Source organism: Corythoichthys intestinalis, chromosome 1, assembly GCF_030265065.1.
Source record: "Corythoichthys intestinalis isolate RoL2023-P3 chromosome 1, ASM3026506v1, whole genome shotgun sequence".
Classification (NCBI taxonomy): domain Eukaryota; kingdom Metazoa; phylum Chordata; class Actinopteri; order Syngnathiformes; family Syngnathidae; genus Corythoichthys; species Corythoichthys intestinalis.
In genome coordinates this window covers 35,672,640-35,695,929 of record NC_080395.1, presented here as the reverse complement: position 1 = coordinate 35,695,929, position 23,290 = coordinate 35,672,640, and the positions used below count along the sequence as shown (strand labels likewise).

Sequence of the window (23,290 nt, the reverse complement as noted above, 5' to 3'; positions counted from 1 at the left end):
GTAATTTAAAAAAATAATTTAAGAAATTAATATAAACAATGCAATTTTTTTTACCCTGCCTATTAAAAGAATCGGAATTCAGAATCGTTTGGAACCGGAATCAAAATGTGGAATCTGAACCGGAACCGTTCAAATTCAAACAATGCCCAACCCTAATTGAGTCCACTGAGAGAAAATAAACACATTTATTTTAACAGCCGTTACAGAAAATATGTGCAGTACAACTGAAGTGGATTTTCAGTGGCGTGTATATACAATGTGGAACTAAGCTGGCAGAATTTTAAATACAGCACTTCATCGACCAAGTCCTAGTGCAACTACCATTTCCTAGTTTTGGATATTGTAATTGTGGGCTCACCCCAAGTCCTATCTTGGCAAAGGTGGCTGATTGAACGCAGAGTTGCTGGGACGGATGAAATCTCCACAGTAGGCCATCTTCCTCCAGGCCCTCTTCCTCTCTCCTTTCTGGACTCTTCATCAGCACTTAGTCCATGGACAAGTTACCACTATAGACTTGTCCTTCAGAATCAGGCTGGCAATTCAAAAGGTAAGGCTATAATAGCTAGCATTCTTATGATTTTAAACTCAACTAAACCCATACTTGCAGGACCTTGGGTGGGTGTCACTACCAGACCTTCCAGACCTGCTGGTGTGAGTCCGCCAAGAGTCAAAGTGTTGGGACCAGAGTCACTACAGGTAACATTTAGTTTGATTTGACCTTCATGAGCTGTTTTTGTCTTTAACTGTAAAATACACTCAATAAGACTGAAGAGTGTAATTGCGGAACTATCCAGTTGAGAATGACAGCGTCGAAAAGTCAAAGCAATGTCACACTCATTCCTCTGTCTTTCCTTCTCGGGATTTAATGAGAAAGCAAAAACATTCAACTCAAGGTCCCCTTCACAAAATGGGTGGAGCTGTGACCCTGTCGAAGACTGCTTCCTTCCTGTCGGCCATTTTGAAGGAGGGGCCAGTGTTAAATTCCAGCTCTGACTAATCCCACATCAAGGCCTATCAAGGAACTATGCAGACACTAACTCTGCATGCACACAGGGTGTACACACACTTTCACGCATAGCCCTGCACTAATGCTAACAGCCAAAAAATGCTAATGCTTGTCATTATTCCAGAACCACCCCTGTCATCTCTCCAGCTGCAAAGCTTTAGGGGTCACACCTCCAAGAAGGAAAATGTTCTTCCTGGTAGATGCTAATTGGACAGGCAGGCAAGCTGCTTCCTGGTTACCAATTGACCTTGACAAAAGAAAGGATTTAGAGTACAGTACTTCCTTTAATTCTCTAAATGGTCTCTTGTTCTAGATTGTTCTGCAATGCACATCGCTAAGTAAGGCTTAAAGTTTGTCCGTTTATTTAAACCCGTATAGGGCAGGTAACTATTTTTGCTCAATTAAAAATAATTTAGCCTCATAAAGACCTGAGCCCACATAAGTGGGCATAACATTTTGGTTCTTGTCGGCCACCTTATTAACCTTTAGTAGAAGTGTGGCCAACATGACCCAAAATGGGATGCCCAAATAGGTGGAACCATCTCTCTTTTATATTTTGTATTTTTTTTAAGAATGTATACATTTATAAATGAATAACAATAACGTTTTTATAAAGTCCCTTTTTGTTTTTAATTTTAAAAAATAAATATGTATATGGCGGAAAACACAGACAAGACTGAAAAAGCTGTTTCTGCTCTTGCACTCCTCTTTAAAAGAAACTGCTGCATTTTAAGCCAAAACAACTGTTGTGTTTGATAGAACAATATGTCTATATGCTGCCATAGCAGATTTAATGTGCATTAAGCCCCCGAACTATTTTTAATTTGTCCGTTTTACCCTGAAACCTTCCGTTTACAGACGTCGCACAGCCGCTTTTCTTTTAACCCAGCCATAAAACTCAGGTAATTAATTATATTTATTATTCAAAATGTGTGTTAGCTTAGAATCATTAATTGATGTTTAATATTTCGTTTTTAAAAAAAAAAAAACACTTTAAATAATTATTCACTCGCATATTTTAAACTTTTAAACAAATGAGGTCACAATGAAAAAAATGACGTCTGTAAAAGTCACGGATATCTACCTCATAACTATCGCTTAATTGTATTTTTTTTGTAACAGTTGCGTTTTCTCCAATATCTTAGATGATTAATCGATCCAAACCAAGAAAAATTGGAAAAAAAAAAATTTTAAAGGTGTAAATATATATAAAAGAAAATCTCGACCACTCCCTGATGTCTGCAATTTCTGCATCGCGACCCTTGTTATATTGCTATGTTTCACCCATAAAATCCCCCAAAAAATCCAGCTGTGGCTATTGACAACTTTGTCTTGACACTCAGTGATACATGCTACACGGAGTTTTTGGATCGAAACAAGGTTAGTACGCGATAATATCTTGTTAAAGTCTTGGCGTCTGTAATTCTGCTCTCGCGTGCTCTCGCCTCCTTTTTTTTTTTTTTTTTTTAAATGCCCTCCTGTTCAAAATTTTTCCTCCCCCAGAAAATGGAGATTTTAAGCTTTCCAATGATGTAACACACATGCATATCGAACAATTTTGAAATTTGGCCAAATTGGGGGTCTCAGAGCAGAACTTCAAGTCACCTTAGTGTTTTCCGCCATAGACATTTTAAATTAAAAAAGGAGAATCACAGGTTCATCCTTTTTTATTTAGGCTATTCACAAAAATAAATAACTTACATACAGTGGGGCAAATAAGTATTTAGTCAACACCTAATTGTGCAAGTTCTCCCACTTGAAAATATTAGAGAGGCCTGTAATTGTCAACATGGGTAAACTCAACAATGAGAGACAGAATGTGGGGAAAAAAACATAAAATTACATTGTTTGATTTTTAAATAATTTATTTGCAAATCATGGTGAAAATAAGTATTTGGTCGATACCAAAAGTTTATCTCAGTACTTTGATATGTACCCTTTGTTGGCAATAACGGAGGCCAAACGTTTTCTTTAACTCTTCACAAGCTTTTCACACACTGTTGCTTGTATTTTGGCTCATTCCTCCATGCAGATCTCCTCTAGAGCAGTGATGTTTTGGGGCTGTCGTTGGGCAACACAGACTTTCAACTCCCTCCGCAGATTTTCTATGGGGTTGAGACCTGGAGACTGGCTAGGCCACTCCAGGACCTTGAAATGCTTCTTACGAAGCCATTCCTTTGTTGCCCTGGCTGTGTGTTTGGGATCATTGCCATGCTGAAAGACCCAGCCACATCTCATCTTCAATGGCCTTGCTGATGGAAGGAGATTTTCACTCGAAATCTCTCGATACTTGGCCCCATTCATTCTTTCCTTTACACAGATCAGTCGTCCTGGTCCCTTTGCAGAAAAACAGCCCCAAAGCATGATGTTTCCACCCCCATGCCTCATAGTGGGTATGGTGCAATTCAGTATTGTTTTTCCTCCAAACAAGGGAACTTGTGTTTCTACCAAAAAGTTCTATTTTGGTTTCATCTGACCATAACACATTCTCCCAGTCCTCTTCTGGATCATTCAAATGCCCTCTAGCGAACCGCAGACAGGCCTGGACGTGTACTTTCTTCAGCAGTGGGACACGTCTGACAGTGCAGGATTTGAGTCCCTGGCGGCGCATTGTGTTACTGATAGTAGCCTTTGTTACTGTGGTCCCAGCTCTCTGTAGGTCATTCACTAGGTCCCCCCATGAGGTTCTGGGATTTTTGCTCCCCATTCTTGTTATCATTTTGACGCCACGGTGTGAGGAGGGAGTTGAAAGTCCGTGTTGCCCAACAACAGTCCCAAAACATCACTGCTCTAGAGGAGATCTGCATGGAGCAATGGGCCAAAATACCAGCAACAGTGTGTGAAAAGCTTGTGAAGAGTTACAGAAAACGTTTGGCCTCCTTTATTGCCAACAAAGTGTACATAACAAAGTATTGAGATGAACTTTTGGTATAGACCAAATACTTATTTTCCACCATGGTTGAGGTTTACCCATGTTGACAATTACAGGCCTCGCTAATATTTTCAATTGGGAGAACTTGCACAATTAGTGGTTGACTAAACACTTATTTGCCCCACTGTACAATATATATTCCTTTTTTCATTTCGTGGCTTTTTTATGTGAAAGAAATCTTGAAAAACAAACATTTTTGAACATTTTTAAAATAAATAAGAGAACATTTACAATTAACCTACCATTGAAAATGACAGATGTCCAATTTAAACTAGAAGGACTGGAGGTGCATGCTCATGTTTCAGTGCACTGACGCTGCCAGACTCTCTCAATCAAAATTGATTGGACGTCTAACACTGACAAAAGCAGACACTGAGTCAAATGAGTGCCAAAAATAGGTAAGCAGTTTTGGATGGGAGTATGCAAATATACACATAATAAAAGCATAATGCAGTGGGAGGAATCGTGGGGAATTTGCCATTACTGTTTATCTGTTTAACATTTAACATGAAAATCAGAAAGACAATTCCCCTCTTTCCTCTTTGACCTGCATACTCAAGTCATTGCAATTGCGCTTGTGTGTTGAAAGGACAGAATTGTGCTGTCAGCTAAAAAGCACTCTCCCAATGCCTTCTTTTGAATATAATAATAGCGTGATGCTCACACACCTTACTCCCCACATTATCATTTGGCGCTCTCTCGCTCAAATGCACATAAACACACACGCAGGCGCGCACACACACACTGAGACTGTACTGGCCTTAGCCCCTGTGGTCTGTGTCAGCCGAGGTTCCGCGCTGTCTTCACCATCTCCAGATTACATCAAGCTATTCAATCTGTAAATGACTTCTAGCACAAAGCACACCCAACTCGCACTTTGGGAAATGAGCTACCTAACTCAACATGACCCTTCCCATATGCAGCCGGCTGTCTGAATATGTGTGTGTGCAACTTTTGTGGTTGTGTGGGTGTCCTGTATCACCTCACAGTGTCACTTGTAAATGAATATCAAGGTTGCATGAGAAATAATTGTTCCTGACATTCATTCATAATATTCTCATCAACATTTGACCACCTAATCACCTACATTCATAAGGCTCAAGCATCTCTGAACTGATGACTTATTGTACATGGCAGTTTGTGCGCATAAGTGTGTTAACACACACATTCACTTGGCATTAAGTGGATGTACGTACAGTCCTAAGTGATAAGAATCAGTGTGCACACATTTGCACTCATTTCTATTTGAAAAGTATCTATAAAACGTGTATTAGGAATTTCTATGAATTCGCATGAAAGATGCAGATGAGCAATTGTGTCTTAACATTTGTGTGTGCCACTTACCTTCATCCTTCGCCCTAAAAACGCTGACAGGCTGAACTGCTTCCAAATCAGATGCACCACTCGGCAACTGCAAGCTTTTGTTTTTGCATGTGGCAATTCCATTACCCGCCGCCTTTCATTATTTTAGCATGCCGTTTGAGCATGCATGCGCGTGCATCTTGTACGTGTGTGCGTACGTGCACACCCCGTTTTAAATGTGATGAAAGGAATCGTCTGCCCAAGTCAAAGTCAGGTTATCTCTCCCCACGAGAGATTTGATTGCAGACGCCAGTGATGACACATGCACACGGGAATGCCACCCACAAGACAACACTTTGTCGGACTCCAACAACACGCTGTCCACACTCTGATGGAGATATTGTACGTGTTTATAAACACACACAAACAGACAAAACATTCATGCACACTGTGCTGTGAATTCCTGTCGTTCATCCATCTAAAAGCTTTTTGCTGTCCTCAGCAAGTGGAGAATACAGTGCTACCTCTAAGGACGCTGCCTCAACTCTGATTTGTTTATGTCTTGAAACACTTGCTCCCATAGGAAACCATGTAAAGTGAAATAATTTGTTTGGGTTGGAAATTGCCACCATTAAAACAAAAAAATCGATGGAAACAGTGCTGGCCAAAATTATTGGCACCCCTGCAATTTTGACGGATAATGCTCAATTTCTCCCAGAAAATGATTGCAATTACAAATGCTTTGGTACTAATATCTTCATTTATTTTGCTTGCAATGAAAAAACACAAAAGAGAATGGGAAAAAAATTAAATCATTATCATTTTACACAGAACTCCAAAAATGGGTCGGACAAAAGTATTGGCACCCTCAGCCTAATACTTGGTAGCACAACCTTTAGACAAAATAACTGTGAACAACCGCTTCCGGTATCCATGAATGAGATTCTTACAATGCTCTGCTGGAATTTTAGACCATTCTTCTTTGGCCAACTGCTGTAGGTCTCTGAGATTTGAAGGGTGCCTTCTCCAAACTGCCATTTTTAGATCTCTCCACAAGTGTTTTATGAGATTCAGGTCTGGGCTCATTGCTGGCCACTTTAGAAGTCTCCGGTGCTTTTTCTCAAACCATTTTCTAGTGCTTTTTGAAGTGTGTTTTGGGTCATTGTCCTGCTGGAAGACCCATTACCTCTGAGGGAGATCCAGCTTTCTCACACTGGGCCCTACATTATGCTGCAAAATTTGTTGGTACTCTTCAGACTTCATAATGCCATGCACACGGTCAAGCAGTCCAGTGCCAGAGGCAGCAAAGCAACCCCAAAACATAAGGGAACCTCCGCCATGTTTGACTGTGGGGACCGTGTTCTTTTCTTTGAAGGCCTTTGAAGGGTTTTTTTTCCCTCTATGTTGATGCCTTTTCTGAAAAAGTTCTACTTTTGTCTTCCAAAACACTTTTAGCTTTCTCAGGTAAGTATTGGGAAACTCCAGCCTGGCTTTTTTATGTCTCTGGGTCAGAAGTGGGTCTTCCTGGGTATTCTACCATAGAGTCCCTTTTCATTCAGACGCCGACGTATAGTACTGGTTGACACTGTTGTACCCTCGGACTGCAGGACAGCTTGAACTTGTTTGGATGTTAGTCGAGGTTCTTTATCCACCATCCGCACAATCTTTTGTTGAAACCTCACTTCAATTTTTCTTTTCCGTCCACATCTAGGGAGGTTAGCCCCAGTGCCATGGGCTTTACGCTTATTGATGACACTGCGCACGATAGACACAGGAACATTCAAGTCTTTGGAGATGGATTGTAGCCTTGAGATTGCCCATGTTTTCTCACAATTTTGCTTCTCAAGTCCTCAGACAGTTCTTTGGTCTTCTTTCTTTTCTCCATGCTGAATGTCGTACACACGAGGACAGAGGTTGAGTCAACTTTAATCCATTTTAACTGGCTGAAAGTGTGATTTAAGTTATTGCCACAGCCTGTTATGTGCCACAGGTAAGTAATTGGTGCTGTCAATTACACAAATTGGAGAAGCATCACATGATTTTTCAAAGGGTGCCAATACTTTTGTCTAGCCCACATTTGGAGTTTTGTGTAAAATGATAATGATTTCATTTTTTTTCCCTCCATTGTCTTTTGTGTTTTGTAATCATTTTCTGTCTGGGAGAAATTGAGCATTATCTGACAGAATTGCAGGGGTGTCAATACTTTTTGCCAGTACTGTAACATGCAAGCACAATAAAGTGGATCAACTAGTTCGATGATGCGTTCGGAGCATGACTACCATTATCATTATTTTTCTTTTTTAAAAATTTAATTATATCTTTATTCGGGAAAAAATACATTTGTCATTTGTTTTTAATAAAAACTACATTAAGAAAATTAAATGAATAAAAACTGAACTGCATTATGGTTATGACACCCTACAACATTCAACATACAATACGTTTGTATTCATTTATTCTTAAATTTCATAGTATTTAGCTCATTGCCTACTATTGACAACGATAGTAGTCCAATTTAATTAAACTGGAAGGATCCACCATGAAGGATCGTTTTTCTACTCCACTGATAGCGGACATCCAATCCATTTTGGCTGCGAAATCTGGCAGCGATCATTCGGGGGGGGAAATAGCATTTACATTATTTTGCTGTCTTCCAGGTCACGTGGGCTCCACCTTTGATTCCCAATGGCGAGATCCAGGGTTATGACATCCGTCTCCCACAGCCACGCATCTTCCACAGTGGCGACACCACATCTGATCTTAATGTCACAATAATGAATCTAATTCCTTACACAAACTACAGCGTTACTGTTTTAGTGTGTTCTGAGGGGGGTGGATTTGTTGGCGGTTGCACAGAAAGTCTACCCACTCCAGCTACTACTTTAGCCACCAGCCCCCAAGGCCTGGCACCACTGTCAGTAGTGTCTGTCAGTGAGTCCTTTCTTGCTGTCTCTTGGCAACCTCCGCACAGACCTAATGGACCAAACATCAGGTAGGACTCACATAAATGTTTAAGTAACTGTGATGTTTTGCGAGAGCCTTTGGAACAGGGGGAGCCAACTCCAGTCCTCGAGGGCCCCTATCCAACTTGTTTTCCATGTCTCCCTCCTCCAACACACCTGACTCAAATAATCAGGATCGTTATCAGGCTCCTGCAGAGCTTACTGATTAGCTGGTCATATGATTCAGGTGTTTTCAAGGAGGGAGACATGGAAAACAAGCTGGATAGGGGCCCTCGAGGACCGGAGTTGACTACCCCTGCTTTAGAATGATTTAAAGCCTGCCTGTTCTTACTGTATTGCTTCAAAGCATAGGTGTCAAACTCATTTGTCACTGGCCACATTGTACAGTAATGTTCAAATTCTTATTTTTGAGCCTTATAAAAGAAGATATTCTCTTACATATTTTCATTTTCTTATATTTGAATTTTTTTAGCTACTTAAAAAAAGGGATTATTTCAAATGTATAAATAAACAAGGAGAAACTGCAAATGTAGATTTTGTCATTTTATATTTTTAAATATATTTAGATTTTTTTGGTAACATTTTATTTGAACTCGGTGTCATAAGACTATCATAAGACAAGGTGCGTCACAAGACCTAATCAGAGGTGGGTAGTAACGCGTTACATATACTCAGTTTTATTTACTTGAGTAACTTTTGGAGAAAAATGTACTTTGAAGAGTAGTTTCACTAAGCCATTTTTTTTACTTACTATATTTGTGAACAAAAAAAACGCTACTCTTACTCTGCTACTTTGGGCAACACAAGAGTCGTTACATTTTTCCTCTTTATTCTACATATTAGATTTGGGTTTTTTTCATGCCGAGAGTAAAGCTATAAATTTTACCAATTTGACATTAAAAACAATAATCAAATCTCATTTACAGCAATCAGACGCAAGCTTGCCGTTCTATGATCACGCCAGCCTGTCCAATCATGTGGCGTCTTTAAAGCACCGTAAAAAATGAAGTATTTGAAATAGAGCGCTGCCCTCAACATGACTCGAAAGCGCTGATTTAAACCTCTCTCCCAGTTTTTATTTGGCACCGATTGACCACGGAAAACCGGAGATATGATCATTTTAATTTCATAATGGTAACTGTGAAGGAACTATTCACTATTCAAACGAGGAACTATTTTGTCCACTAGAGGGCACTCATGCTCTTTAGACGAATCATGTTTCATTTCTGTCTTCTTCTTTTTTTTTTTTTTTCTCGCCGGAATTCAAATATATTTTTTGTAATTTTTTTTGCTTATTGTGGTTATCTAATGGTATATTGTACAGTATAACTATAACGACAGTTCATATGGAGCAATTTGTGCTTAGAGAAAAAAAAGACCATTGTTTTAAAAAAAATCAAACAAATAAGCAGTTACAATGTTACTAATTAAAAGAGAATTGTTTTTCACTGGATACTTAATTAATTGTACTTGAGTAATTTTTTTGCATGACTACTTTTACTAATATTATTTTGAAGTTACGCTACTCTTAATTGAGTGAAATTTTTGGCTATTCTACCCACCTCTGGACCTAATACAATACCGGGTCACAGCAGGGCACTGGTGAGCGAGCAAAAAAAATAAAATAAATGGTGAAAAGTCAGACATAGTGCTTTAACCTATATATATATAAAATCAAACCAAAATACAAGTTTCGGTAAAAAAAAAAAAGAAAAAAAGAAAAAGTGAAGTTTATTTATTCTTCAGCCATCAGTACTGAAAATCAAAATCCGTTGTTGATAGTCCATTCACCTCTGCTCATCTACTTCTCTCCTTCACCTCTTCCTACACTCCGCTGCTCTACTTTGTCTGGAAAGAAATGGGGATACATCACAGTAATTGTGATCTAAAAGTGGTTTACAGTATGTTGCCTAGGTGGGTTACCTAGCTTACCTCTCTCATTCGTCCTTGCAGATGTGTCTTTGCCGCGAGCAAATAACTTTCTAATAGCCATTTGCAAGAGTAATGTTGTTTGAGTCAAATAAAAATAGATAATCATACATCTTGTTAAAGATTACAGGGACTGCAGTAAGAAATAAAATGCTTGTGAAATAGCTGCTAATTATGATGAGCACACATACTAAATTGTTAGCAGATTTATCCCAAAGATAGGCAAGTAATTCATACAGATTGATTCTATTCATTTTAGTCATATAAATAAATAACAATAAATAGCATCAGTATTAATACATTTCAAATACCACATATCATACTAACACAATATTAGACAAAGCCCTTGAGTGAGAGACTCTCACTCAAATTGCATTTATTTGTCATTGTATTCATTGCCAGTTAGCTAAAAGACGGCAGCTAATCTGCTACTTCAATTTGCGACCAGAGTAGTCTACCGCAGTTAACTTGCTGATACATAAAGAGTAAAGTTAAACCATCTAAATTCACAACTCATGGGAATAGGCAACCAAACAAAGATCAACACAGAGGTAAAAATGAACAACAAGCATAGGCAATTTATCTGGTACTAACCTGTAAAGCAGGTGGGAAGATGTTGATGCAGCATTCACATGTTGTTGGGGTTATTGAAAAAAATTATTCTCTATTACCTACATGTTACATGGTGTCTATAAAAAGCGCCAAACAGTCACTCAACTTGTGATATATCTTTGTGGCATTAAAATCGGCAACTCTTCTTTGTTGCAACCATGTTTTTATCCCACATTACAACTTTACAACACATCAGAACAATTTTCCAACTCGGAAACCCAGATTTCCTGACATAAATGAACACAGCATATCTCCTGAAGGTGCTTCGTGGAAGTGTCAACTCATATGCCAATCACAGCTAAAGTTACGTTCATAAATTATATATTAAGGAGCCATATGCAGATGGTGTATATGGAGTGAATAAAGTAATATTACAATATTAAATAGGCGCATTCTGTAGATTGTTATGTAGAATTTAAACTCCAAAGTATATATTTATTTATTTATTTATCTATTTTACTGGTGAACTGCGGCACTGCAGATCAATGCTCAGGCATGTGCCCCAGTGAAATATTTCTGGTGACGCCCATGCATAAGACCGTCATAATTACGACATGAAATTGTCATGAACATTAATGAATGCTTATGAAAGATGTCATTAAGTGTCCTAACCAGAACACCATTTCCTAAACTCTAACCCCAACCTAAAGGCATTTGAAAAAATCTCAATATTGCATCAAATGTGACATAATTTACTAAATGACACTCTATGACATCTGTCATAAGCCCTCATTCATATGCATGACAGGTGTCATGTCATCATTATGACCGTCTTATAACACCAAGTTCAAATAAAGTGTAACCCATTGTAAATATTCTTTTTTTTTTTCTATTAAAACAAAGAGGAAGCTTGTTCATCTATTTAGAAAAAAAAAATTGTTGTAGTGGGACTTGGGCATCGAACATCGATGGGACCCAGTTCTAACACTCCGATGCTCCCAGAACTGTTCAAATTTTTAAAGTTCCATTCCATGTTTCAATGCCCTGACCGCCAAGCGGAAAAAAATTGCTGCCGAAAACCACGAAGAAAAAGAAGCCACAAGATGGGCGTGTTTGTGCATTGCAACTTGAAGTTCATATAATTATTATTAATTGTATTAATAATAAATAATAACAATAAATAATAATGAATTTTAAATTCATATAATTTAGGAAGTCAGCAAGAAGTTAAGACATTAATATAAACTAATAAATCGAATTTTGACCCTGCCTCTTAAAAGAATCAGAATCGAGAATCGTTCAGAACAGGAATCGTTCAATTTCAAACGATGCCCAAGCCTAAGTGGGACACATGAGGTCAGTGCACATTGTTTACTTTCGGTGGCCACACAAAATCATGTGGCGGGCTGGATCTTGCCAGTGAACATTGAGTTTGATACATGTGCCAGGTTTGGAAATACAACAAATAACAGCCTTAACAGCATAAAAATTCTCTATTCTGATCGGCATGGTAATAGATCAACCATTTCTGTTTTGACCTAAGTTACTCTGCCAACAAGTCGGAATATGATAAATAGCCCGTTGTTCGTTACAGGCAATTAGAATGCACGAGCCCTCCTCTGTGTTCTGCACAGCTCAGCTTTGCATGTTTGTCTAAGTGGGTTGGTTAAAAGGTGGCATTAAGCCCTTCTTTTCTGATTACAGCAGAAATTAGCATCACTGTGGGGAGAGGAAAACACAAACCCTGCAGAAATACACTGCAGAAGGAGGGACGGTTGAGATGCAGTCAACATAAATGAATGGAGAACATGGAAAGCAGGAAGAAGAAATTAGTGATAAGGACTAAGCTAAAAATTGTATGGAAGTTAAGGGGTTGTATTTTGCAGGGGTAATCAGTAGTGTTCAAGCCAAAGTTGTACACGTGTTGTTTATTAGCATATTTTTAACATCTAATCCTGCAAGTGCTTACTTTATTCAAATGTTCCCTTTAGATATGAGTTGCTACGACGTAAAAGCCACCAGCCGCTGGCCGTCACTGCGGTCCCCATAGTAACAGCCCAATTCCGTAACCCTTCGGAAGATCTCCATCGCTGGCTCCATGTTTACTCCGGCACCAAATTGTTCTACCAAGATAAAGGCCTAAGCAGGTGAGATTACTGAAATGAGCTCTAGAGCAAACGCAGCCAGCCGTGTGTGCAGAGCCGATCGGCGAGCTGCGGCTGATGCCGATCTTTTTAATACTGCTCAAAGATACATTAAGCAAATATTCCAAAGAATTAAATTGTTTTTCACGCAGCCTCACTCTAATCTCACTTTGGCACTTGGTACAAGTTGATTTTTTTTCTCTTCTCACTCCGAGTGTACTTTTTGGAGTTACCTTCTCCAAGTAAGCAAGTAGCATACTGTTTAACCCCATCAGCACGATAATTTATGTTGCTTGATTTTTTTCTTGATGTCTCGTAGAGATCCCTTCATAACAATTGTTGTTATAGAAATATCTTAATAGATGTTAATAATAATAATAATAATACAGTGATCCCGAGTTTTTCGCGGTTAATAGGGACCACAACTCGCCGCGATAAGTGAATAACTGTGAAATAGACCCCCCCCAAAAAAATTTTTATTGTGTGTGTGTGCGCACAATGTATTTATTCAGATTACAATGGAAAATAGATACATATAAAACATGTTTTTTTCACTTTATTCCCAAAATATAATTTTAAAAAAACTTTTATGTATACATATTTTAATAAATGTTTTTTAAGTACTTCAAATGTAATGATTATGATAAGTTTTAAACATGTTACTGTCCCGAATTATCTTTAAAGAAGAATAAAGTAGAAACATGCTTGTCTTTATTAAATGCTTCATTGAGTGAGTCCACTCCGCTCAAGCTTCTCCCTTGCACACAATGAGTTGCCACAGCAACTGTTGAACAAGCTAAACGATGGTTGCGCTTTGAAGTTTCGGCTTCTCTGTCATCTCTCTCAAGATCAAATCTTAATGTCTGTCAATCATCTTTAGCTTTGATAAGCAATTCCAGTGCACTGCCAGACCAAAAAAAAGCAGCAGGAGGGAGAGGGAGACTACGTGATCGGAGCGGGACAGCTCATCTGTATTTATTTATTTATTAATTAGGGAAAAAAATCCGCGATAGACTGAGGGCGCCAAGTTTGAACCGCGGAGTAACGAGGGTTCACTGTACACTAATAATCCAAGGTGCATTTACTAACTGACTGACTGTCTGTCTGTTCAACCGTTGTCCAGGATATTATACAGTATATAGCACTTCAATGTATCCAGTCAACTGCCAATTTATGGGGAAAAATAACGGATATCAATTGTGCATTATAATGCAAAAGTTCGATAATTGTTTCGTGCCCGCATTTTTATCTTATAAGCAAAGTACTGCTGTATTTTTTTAATTGTTTGTTTATTTATTTAGGTTTTTAACTTTTTAATTATTTTTAGAGAACTATTGTCTGTTCCTGTTTCACTGGTATTGGTCAATGTTTTACAATAAAACACAATTGACTGGAATAATAAAGGTGCGTGCTGATTAAGGGGAAAAAAATCTGGATCGGGAAAAATCAAGAGTGGGAGGTGAGGCTTTTCAAAAATTGACAATTGGCCAGAAAATTGTGATCGGCACATACCTTATTGAATGTCACTTCAGTTATGGTGCATCTCTGTCATAACTCTAGAGGGCACCGGGTGAAGAGAGTATATGGCGGAAAACACTCAGGTGACTTGAAGTTCCGCTCTGAGACCCCCAATTTAGCCAACTTTCAAAATTGTCCGATACACATGTATGATACATCATTTGAAAGCTTAAAATCTCAATTTTCTGGGGGAAGAAAAATTTTGAACAGGAGGGCATTTTTTAAAAAAAAAAACAAAAAAAAAACATTTTTTTTAAACAGCAAAACCCTGACTGGAGGTGAGAGCACGCGAGAGCAGAATTAAAGACGCCACAATTTTAACCAGATATTATTGCATACTTACTTTGTTTTGATCGAAAAACTCCATGTAGCATGTATCACTGAGTGTTAAGACACAGCTGTGAATGGCCACAGCTGGATTTTTGGGGGATTTTATGGGTGAAACATGGTAATATAACAAGGGTCGCGATGCTAACAGTTTGTGTTATTAATGTATTAGCAGCTAATCATCGCTAATTTACATTGATGCAAACCTGTTTGTTATTGGGGACGAAATTGATTTGTTTCATTTCTATTTTTAGTTTCACTTTTCAAGTGATGGTTGAATAAAGTCAGCAAATTATAGCAACGTCTTCTGTATCGTCATTTGGGAGTTTAGCTAGCTGTATAGCCAGGATTGAGTCTTAGCGTCTCGGTGAGGACATTGCAGTCGCATTCCCTCCCGATGCTTTATCTCCACCTTGCAATGACTGCAAGTCGCTTTGTTGTAAATTTTTCTCGTGAAGTGAAGACACACTTTCGAGCGTTTGAACCTACGTGCTGTCATTGTTATGTTTACGGCTGCAATGCTCGTGCTAAACCATCGTAACATTTCATTTTCACCCTCTTTCCTGATGAAGTGTAGCCAAACTTTGGAGCGAGAGGTTCTTGGCGCCATGCTAGTTTGATGCGTCTGGACAAGAAATCAGACATCAAGGAGTGGTCGAGATTTTCTTTTTCATATATTTACCCTTTTAAATGTTTTTTTTTCTTTTCAACTTGTTTGGACCGATTATTTATCATCTAACATATAGGAGAAAATGTGACAGTAACAAAAAATATACAATTAAGCGATAGTTATGAGGTAGATATCCGTGACTTTTTTACAGACGACATTTTTTTCATTGTGACCTAATTTGTTTAAAAGTTTAAAATATGTGAGTGAATAATTTTTTTAAGTCGTTTTTTTTTTTTAAACGAAATATGAGACATCAATTAATAACTCTAAGCTAAAAACGACAGACATTTTAAACAATAAATATGATTAATTGCCTTCGTGTTATGGCTGGTTGCGCGACGTCTGTAAACGGGGGGTTTCAGGGAAAAACGGACAAATTAAAAATAGTTTGGGGGCTTAATGCGCCGTGAATCTGCTATGGCAGCATATAGACATATTGTTCTATCAAACACAACAGTTCTTTTTGCTTAAAATACAGCAGTTTATTTTAAAGAGGAGTGCAAGAGCAGAAACTGCTTTTTCAGTCTTGTCTGTGTTTTCCGCCATATACAACGAATAAGGGAGGAAGAAAAAAGTCCTGCCTCTGAATGTATGGATTTCATGTCCTCACTGTGTTAACTACAAAATAGAGTGAGTAAAAAAATGTGTAATGCTGCTTTTTAAGAATCTTGCAAGTTATAAAATTCAAGTTTGACGGGAAGACTTAAATCATATATTATCATGTCATCGCCTCCTCCGCTTTACTTAAAATGTCACTTTTGATAAAGTTTTATACTGGTATCAGTCTACGTGCATCCCTGTTTTTAACGCACTGCCATCATCTCTCACCAGATTTACCCACTACCAGTATCAGTTAGTGGTACGCAATGACATGGGCTTCACTTCAGGAGAGATTGTCTCTGCGGTCACCATGGCTGGAATTCCTCTCCACAGTCCATCTCTGTTTGCATACTCTCTCAATCACACAGCGGTTTACGCCAACTGGACGCCACCATGTAAGAGTAACCCTGACTTACATAACATTTTACTTGCTCATCTTAATAGGGGTGTCAGACTCATCTTTGTTGCAGGTCAACCACATCGTACTTATGGTTTCCGTTGTAACCCGTTATGTCAGGCAAACTATATAAATATGAAATAATTGGCTGCCACTGACAACGCTAGAGGCCCCATCTATTTTGACTGAGATGGCTACCAGCGATGATAGCTGCCAGCCCTCGCAAGATGAATCGACTAATCAACAACTAAACAAATGAATTGCCAACTATTTTTATAGTCAATGAATCGTTTAGAGACCTTGTTGACCTCCAAATTATTTTTTAAGACTCTTAAGGACAAATTATACCGGATGCATGTGCGGATCTGCTAAACTCCGTGTTGACTGCGTGCTCCGCAGTAAGTCAGAAAAAAAATACAAAACATACCGGCTGCGCACAACTGCGGTCCGGCAGCTCCTTCACTGTCATGACAGTCGGAGACTATGACAAACACACAGAGTCTGTACTCTGCAGAGAAGCAGAGAGTGAAGTGGATTGATTTGACTGAACATATGTTCCCCAATTTTTGGGGGGTTTTACCATGGGTTTCTGACACCCCAACCATGTCAACAACCAGTTCTCTTCGATTTAATTACTGCTTTAAATTACATAACTTGTAGGCGTGTAACGGTAAACACACAAATCTCGGTTCGGTACGTACCTCGGTTTTGAGGTCACGGTTCGGTTCATTTTCGGTACAGTAAGAAAACAAAATGCAAAATATAAATGTGTTAGTTGTTTATTACACACCTTTGTGCTTTCAACAATAGGAACATTAGCCTATACAAAGTTAGAATTCTGCTGAAAAAGTAGCGGGTATTTAAAGATAATCCAACAACAATTTGCCTTTTAGACCCCGGGTATTGGTCAGCTTTCTTTCTGAAAGAAAGAAGAAAAAAGAAGTCCTGTGCTAAAGAGAAAAGCAATCCCAATGACAAAGATTTTAACATGTATTTTACAAATGAAATGCCTCAATGAATCATTTTTTTTTTCTTACGAACGGTTTTCAAAAGCTTTATTGGTGGATTTTCCCAAGTTAAAGTGCCACACAGAAATTAATAAATTTTATTGTGTATGCGGGATCTGAGTATTATTCTTATTATTTAATTACAGGTGTTTTAGCTCATTTCAATTTATTTTATTTAAATGGGCTGTTATTTATTTTATTATGTGTTTATATTTTACAAATGTGATGTAGTATTCATTTATACTGTGTATTTTATTTTGTATAACTTTAGTTCATATGTGAATATTAGTTCCTTCTTGTTTTGTTGTGGTAGGAGGGTTTTGTATTGAGCACTGGGCCGTGTTGGTTATTATTATAGCAGAGAAAACAGCAGTAAATCAACTAAGACAAGTCAACTGTGCCCCGATCTACCACTCAAGAGATCTGATGGAGTCAAAAAGTAGGTTACGATTGCATATTAGTTTGAAAATCGACCGGATCCACCGTATTTTTACACGAATGACTTCCGGTCTGCCAGATCCATGCTACCAGTGGTAGTATTGACGCAGGAGGGTCGCATCTCGCGTCAAATAATAAACTCTGGCTTTCTTTTCGCGTGCTTCGCGTTGAGCCGCTTTTGGGACGCGTCTAACACGCGGCCTTACTGCGACTGGTGTGCATTGGCTGATCGACTTTAACGCCCGCGTTTCACTGCGTTCTCGCGGCGGCCACGTTGTCGCGCCGTTAACGTTTCTGGGTTATATACTGCCCTACCGTGTTGGTCCTCATTATAGTAGAGAAGACTGAGTAAATATAATCTACGCAAAGAAACCATCTGGCAGGCTCCGGCACAGTGGAGCTTGTACGCAGTCAATCCGCAGCGCATATGCAGCCGGTATAATTTGAACAATATGATAGAATAGACACGGATTGGCTCCGCCGCTATGTCTTGGCAGAATCGCACCGCACACGCATCCGGTGTAATTTGGCCTTTAATATCTTGTCTATTTTTCATTTTTACTCATTTGCATTTTTAAATGAAATTCAAAAAGGGAAGAAAGCGTAAACATTCTCATTTTTCTTTATTTTTTCGGTCGTAAGTATCCTATTTTTAAAGGGAACCACTGATAGAAGGATATGTAGTTCTTAAAAGATAAATCTTAGTACCAGTTACAGTATAATAATTTGATATTAAAACCCCTCTTATTGTTTTCGTTTCAATAAAATTCGTACTAAAATAATTTAACTAGTAGGTCGCCATTGTTGTTGACGTCGCAGGGTGGTGACGTCACATGGCCACGCTGCCAGAATTCCATGTGTCACGCTTTTAAAAAAAAAAAAAAAGGGGAAAAAAACGTGTCACCCTTTAATTATGTAAGGTAGTGATTTAAATACACCACAAAATGTCAATGGCGAGTTTTAGATTAATTAGGGGTCAAGCCAATAAGTGTGTTTTTTCCAAGGGGAAAAAAAAAAAGAATTTAGTCTCCGATATGTGCTCCTACATGAAGCCATTGACAAAGAGCCTGCATACCCTCACTGGCTAACTCCTAATCTACAAAGCAAACGTAAATTCGCAGTTAATCAGCCCTGACACAAGATATCCAAAATAGGCCCCCAAGGATTGATGCATATACTTCCTCAAAAGATACCCACCAAGTTTGATTGTGATCTGTCCAAGAAAAACGGAGAAATAAATAAAGAATAATTCTGTACACACCCCTAACAGCAACAACATTAGCCTTGACTTGGCAGGCCTTCAGCCTATAATATGTGCAGCTCTTTTATTGCACATTATTAAATTGTGCATATGTACGTAATGAAGTGTCAAGTCCCTGTACAAAGCCCAATAATTACAAAACAGAAATAAGAATTATCATTTTCACCAAGTTCTCTCTCCTTCCTCAGCGTTGCACAACCTGCAGGGTGAAGTGGAGTCATATTTTCTCACAGTTGTCTCTGCTAACTCAAGACAAAACCTGGTCTTTCCCGCGGAAATACTCTCCACAGTTGTGACTGACCTCTGGCCCCGGACCACCTACACGGTGTCATTACATGTGTCTAATGGTGCACATAATACAACTAAGTCGATAGTTAATATAACCACGCAGGATGGAGGTATGTGACTTTATGCAGGTTGAGTGATAATAAATAAGGCTCTCGAGACTTAATTATTAATTTACCTGTGTTTGTGTCTTAAAGTTATGTTGTTTACAAGTATTAATGTGAGTGGTGCTCTTGCATTGAGTGTGTAAATTCAATACACTTTTGCTAAGTGTCTGTGTTAATGTGCGTTTCACTGTGTCTCAGTGCTTCATGGGAGATGTTAAATACATGTAGCCAGGCATGAAATCAATATAGAGTGTGCATGCGAAGCAGATTTAAGGTGTTGTAAAAAGCTTGTCAGCAGCGCAAAAGACATAACACACACAAAGTACACACCAAGCCAGACATACAACCTGGGCAATCCAGCTACCATTACTCAGGCTTTCTGTCAAGGTTATGGTTTATACATTTGAAAAGAACACAATCAATAATATTACGTTTACCACCAGTCATTTTTAGTATTCGGGACTTAGTTTGTATTTCAGAACTGCACTGAATAAGACTGAGGTATAGGAATCTTTTCATGGTCACATATAGTTATACGTACAACATAACTGAAATATTATAAATATTTGCCGTGAAAACATAGTGTCACAAACTAATACTCCAATACTTCTGGTAACTGTGACATATTTAACCTTTTTTGGGCACTCATTTAATTTTTAAATATCTTTTTTTTTTTTTTTTTTTTAATTAACAAAAATAGTAACTTGTAGTATAAAGGTGTAAAGTCCGAATTTCTACCTTGAAATGTCAATTCTTTTAGTTTTATTTCAGAGAAATCAAAGATAAAAATTCAGAAATAAGGGGCAAAACACGCGGGAGGCGACGTCGCTCGCATTCAGTACATTTTCTATAGAAACAGCCCGGGTAGGCAAAAAATCGCCAACCTTCTTGCAGCGAAGCGACACGCGATATTCGTAACCCTGTCGCAATATGCAATAATTCAGTTATCGCACGGTAAATGAAAGTTGAAGGCGGTAATTTTCCCGCTGCGATTTATCGCCTCGCGTGCATGCGTGCGGCAGATGTGCAGCGGACGTGCTGTTAAAAGTTCGGCTTGCTGGTTACCAACAGCGCAATATGCTGTGACGAGGATTCCCTGTGTTTTATTGACTTCTGGGTATGTTCGTTTTATACATTTGAGAGTGCGTGACCATCATTCAATGGGGGGAGGCGGGGCCGAGTGCACTGTCAGCGTACATTGCTGAAGAAATTTTCCAGATGAATGAAGACATTTTTCCAAAATGTGGCTGGTGGTCTTAACTTCAAGTCTCCCGAATCGGAATTCATGCAGCAATGACGTCAGCAAAGCGAAAGCGGCAGGCAGGACGGGAGCAATGTAGCTGAGCATTAACTTCTAGCTTGAACTCTGCTTTTATGCACGAAGCGGGCTTGACCACAGTCATAAAAAAAATAAATGAAGAAAAGGATAAGCCTGAAAATTTTCGATTTTCATTCTATGCGCCGAATGAGAAATATTTCAATATTGCTTACATGGCCGAGATGGGGCAAATTGACACACCCACGTCATGTCACGCACACAAGTCAAGGCTTATGTGCGTGCATGTATGCGTTCTATCAGTGCATATAAACTTTGAATAAAAGACTAAACGAGGATTATTAATGTCTGTTATTTGTGTCCTCTTTTTGGAAATCAAAATATGATCACCCTGGAATGACATACAGCTAGCATGTGTAATTTGTTTTGACGCTTCTGGGCATGCGGGTCACTTTGCTGAGCACATCTCGGACTGCGAATTAGTGCTCATGCATGATACTTGAATAGGCTCCATGGACAGAGGCAGTCTGATCAGGCACACGCAAAAAACAGACATGACAATAAAATCGTGTTTGTGCATTAAGACCTGCAGTATGAACCTAGCCTTAGTGAAGCCGAAATTTTGTTACTGCTACTTAATTAATCTCTTTTTCTCCGTAGTTGTTGAAGTGCAATTGTTTGTGGTACGACAACTTTATGCCTCTGTGCCTAAATGCTTAAGTTATTGAAGTGCAATTTTTTTTTCTTGAAAAAGACATTTTATTTATTCTGTGTTTCTGTGCGGTCTTGGTATTTTTGTCTTTTACTTAAAAGAGTCTATTGTTTTTAGTTGTGATTTCTTAAAAAGTATGTTTGAATTCAAGATTAAATGTTTTTTGCATTTAAATGGGTGTAATTAATATTGCTTAGTATTATTAATGTAAACTGTATTCTTACTGTGTTATTGTAAATTGTTTTTAAAAAATTTGGAGGGGGGGCACAATAATATCGCATATCGCAATAATTTATGAGAGAATTTATCGCCCACCAAAATTTGTTATCGCGACAGGCCTAGATATTCGTTCACGTGAAATTATTCTATTGCTGTCGTCTGGTACTAGAACCAATCAGGAACAGATTTATTGATTGACAAATCACCTGTGAGGACACTAGCCAACCCGGAAATTGACATCCACCACATTTTGTCAACATTATATATGTTTTCTTTCCACAATACTGACAAGAGCCTGTTTTTGTTTGTATCTATAATGTAGTGTTGAATAATTAAAATTTACTTGGAATACAAGATGTTCGGTCACTTCAATTTTTACCTCATCCCGCACGACTTTTAAGGTTTTATTTAAGCTCTGCAACGGTGACGGTTGCCGTGATAAGGATCTAGATAACCGGCATACTGCTTTTAACTCACTGGCTTCCATTGATGGCAATGGACATCCTATCCAGGCAGCGCCGTCAATGGCAGCTATTCTGATGAATATTTATTAGTGCTGCAACAATTATTCGATTAACACCAGTAATTCGATTAGAAAAAAGATGCAAATCAAATTTTGCTGCTTCGAGTATTCGTTTAACTAACGTGGTGTTGTAATGGTTTGTTTTTGAAAGTGTTTGCATTTACTTTTATTGATTTGGGTGGATACACTGCCCACTAGTGGCAACAGTGAATATGACATAACTCATTTCCCATGGCTGAATCCAGCTGCTCTCTGTTAAGACCAACATAAGCTAAGTTTGCATTCATTGTTTAGTTTATAGGTATATTTAGCTGTTTTTCATGGGAATATATGTTTGAACTGTTTGTTAAGAGCATTGTAAAAAAACAAAATTTAAATAAGCATTTTATAGCAATTAAGCTAGCGTTAGCCAGTTGTTCTTTTGTTGTACTTAGATCCTCATTTGTTTATTTTTTTATACCGTTTGAGGCTCAACTCAGGTGTTTGAATTTTTTGTTTCTTATCTGATTACTCGATTATTCGAACTAGTACATTAACTAATCGACTACTAAAATAATCAGTAGCTGCAGCCCTAATATTTATATGCGCAAGACTAAAAAGAATGCAAAAAATGATTCCAAATGTACCTTTTATTCTCACTGATGTCATGACGAGAGATCAACCGATATGGGTTTTTCAGGACCGATACTGATTATTAGTAGTTAGAGGGGCCCATAACCGATTTTTGGAGCCGATATTCATTTGCAGTAAAAGTGTAAAAAATGGTGTAAAAAATTTGAATAATGCAAATGAATTTCATTGAAATACCTAAAGCATGTTTATTGAATCACACAAATAGAAAATAATAGCTCCAGAAGTGATTTAGGCGCAATACAAGTGTAACTCCATTTACTATTGCCATTTAACCAATCAGAGGACTGCGTGTAGCAAACAACAGACAGGAGAGAGAGCATCTGAGCCAAAATAACCCAGTTTTGAATTGATTTTTTCATACCGGCAGGTCGGATTTAAAACAAAAAAAAAAAAAAAAAAAATGATACGGGTCTTCTTCAAATTTCCAAATATCAGCACCGATAATCGACCCGGTTGATAATCTGTCTATCTCTTATCATGACTTATTGT

At 38.3% G+C, this 23,290-nt stretch overlaps 1 protein-coding gene across 1 annotated transcript in view; it reads left to right on the top strand.

Moving 5' to 3' along the window:
- Positions 1-23,290, top strand: part of ush2a (Usher syndrome 2A (autosomal recessive, mild)) — a 428,293-nt gene that overhangs the window by 239,906 nt on the left and 165,097 nt on the right. Inside the window, exons 52-57 of the mRNA XM_057848749.1 lie at positions 381-547; positions 608-696; positions 7,898-8,232; positions 12,676-12,831; positions 16,175-16,338; positions 19,235-19,444. Coding sequence (XP_057704732.1) covers positions 381-547; positions 608-696; positions 7,898-8,232; positions 12,676-12,831; positions 16,175-16,338; positions 19,235-19,444 — 1,121 coding nt within the window. The remainder of the gene's footprint in view (positions 1-380; positions 548-607; positions 697-7,897; positions 8,233-12,675; positions 12,832-16,174; positions 16,339-19,234; positions 19,445-23,290) is intronic.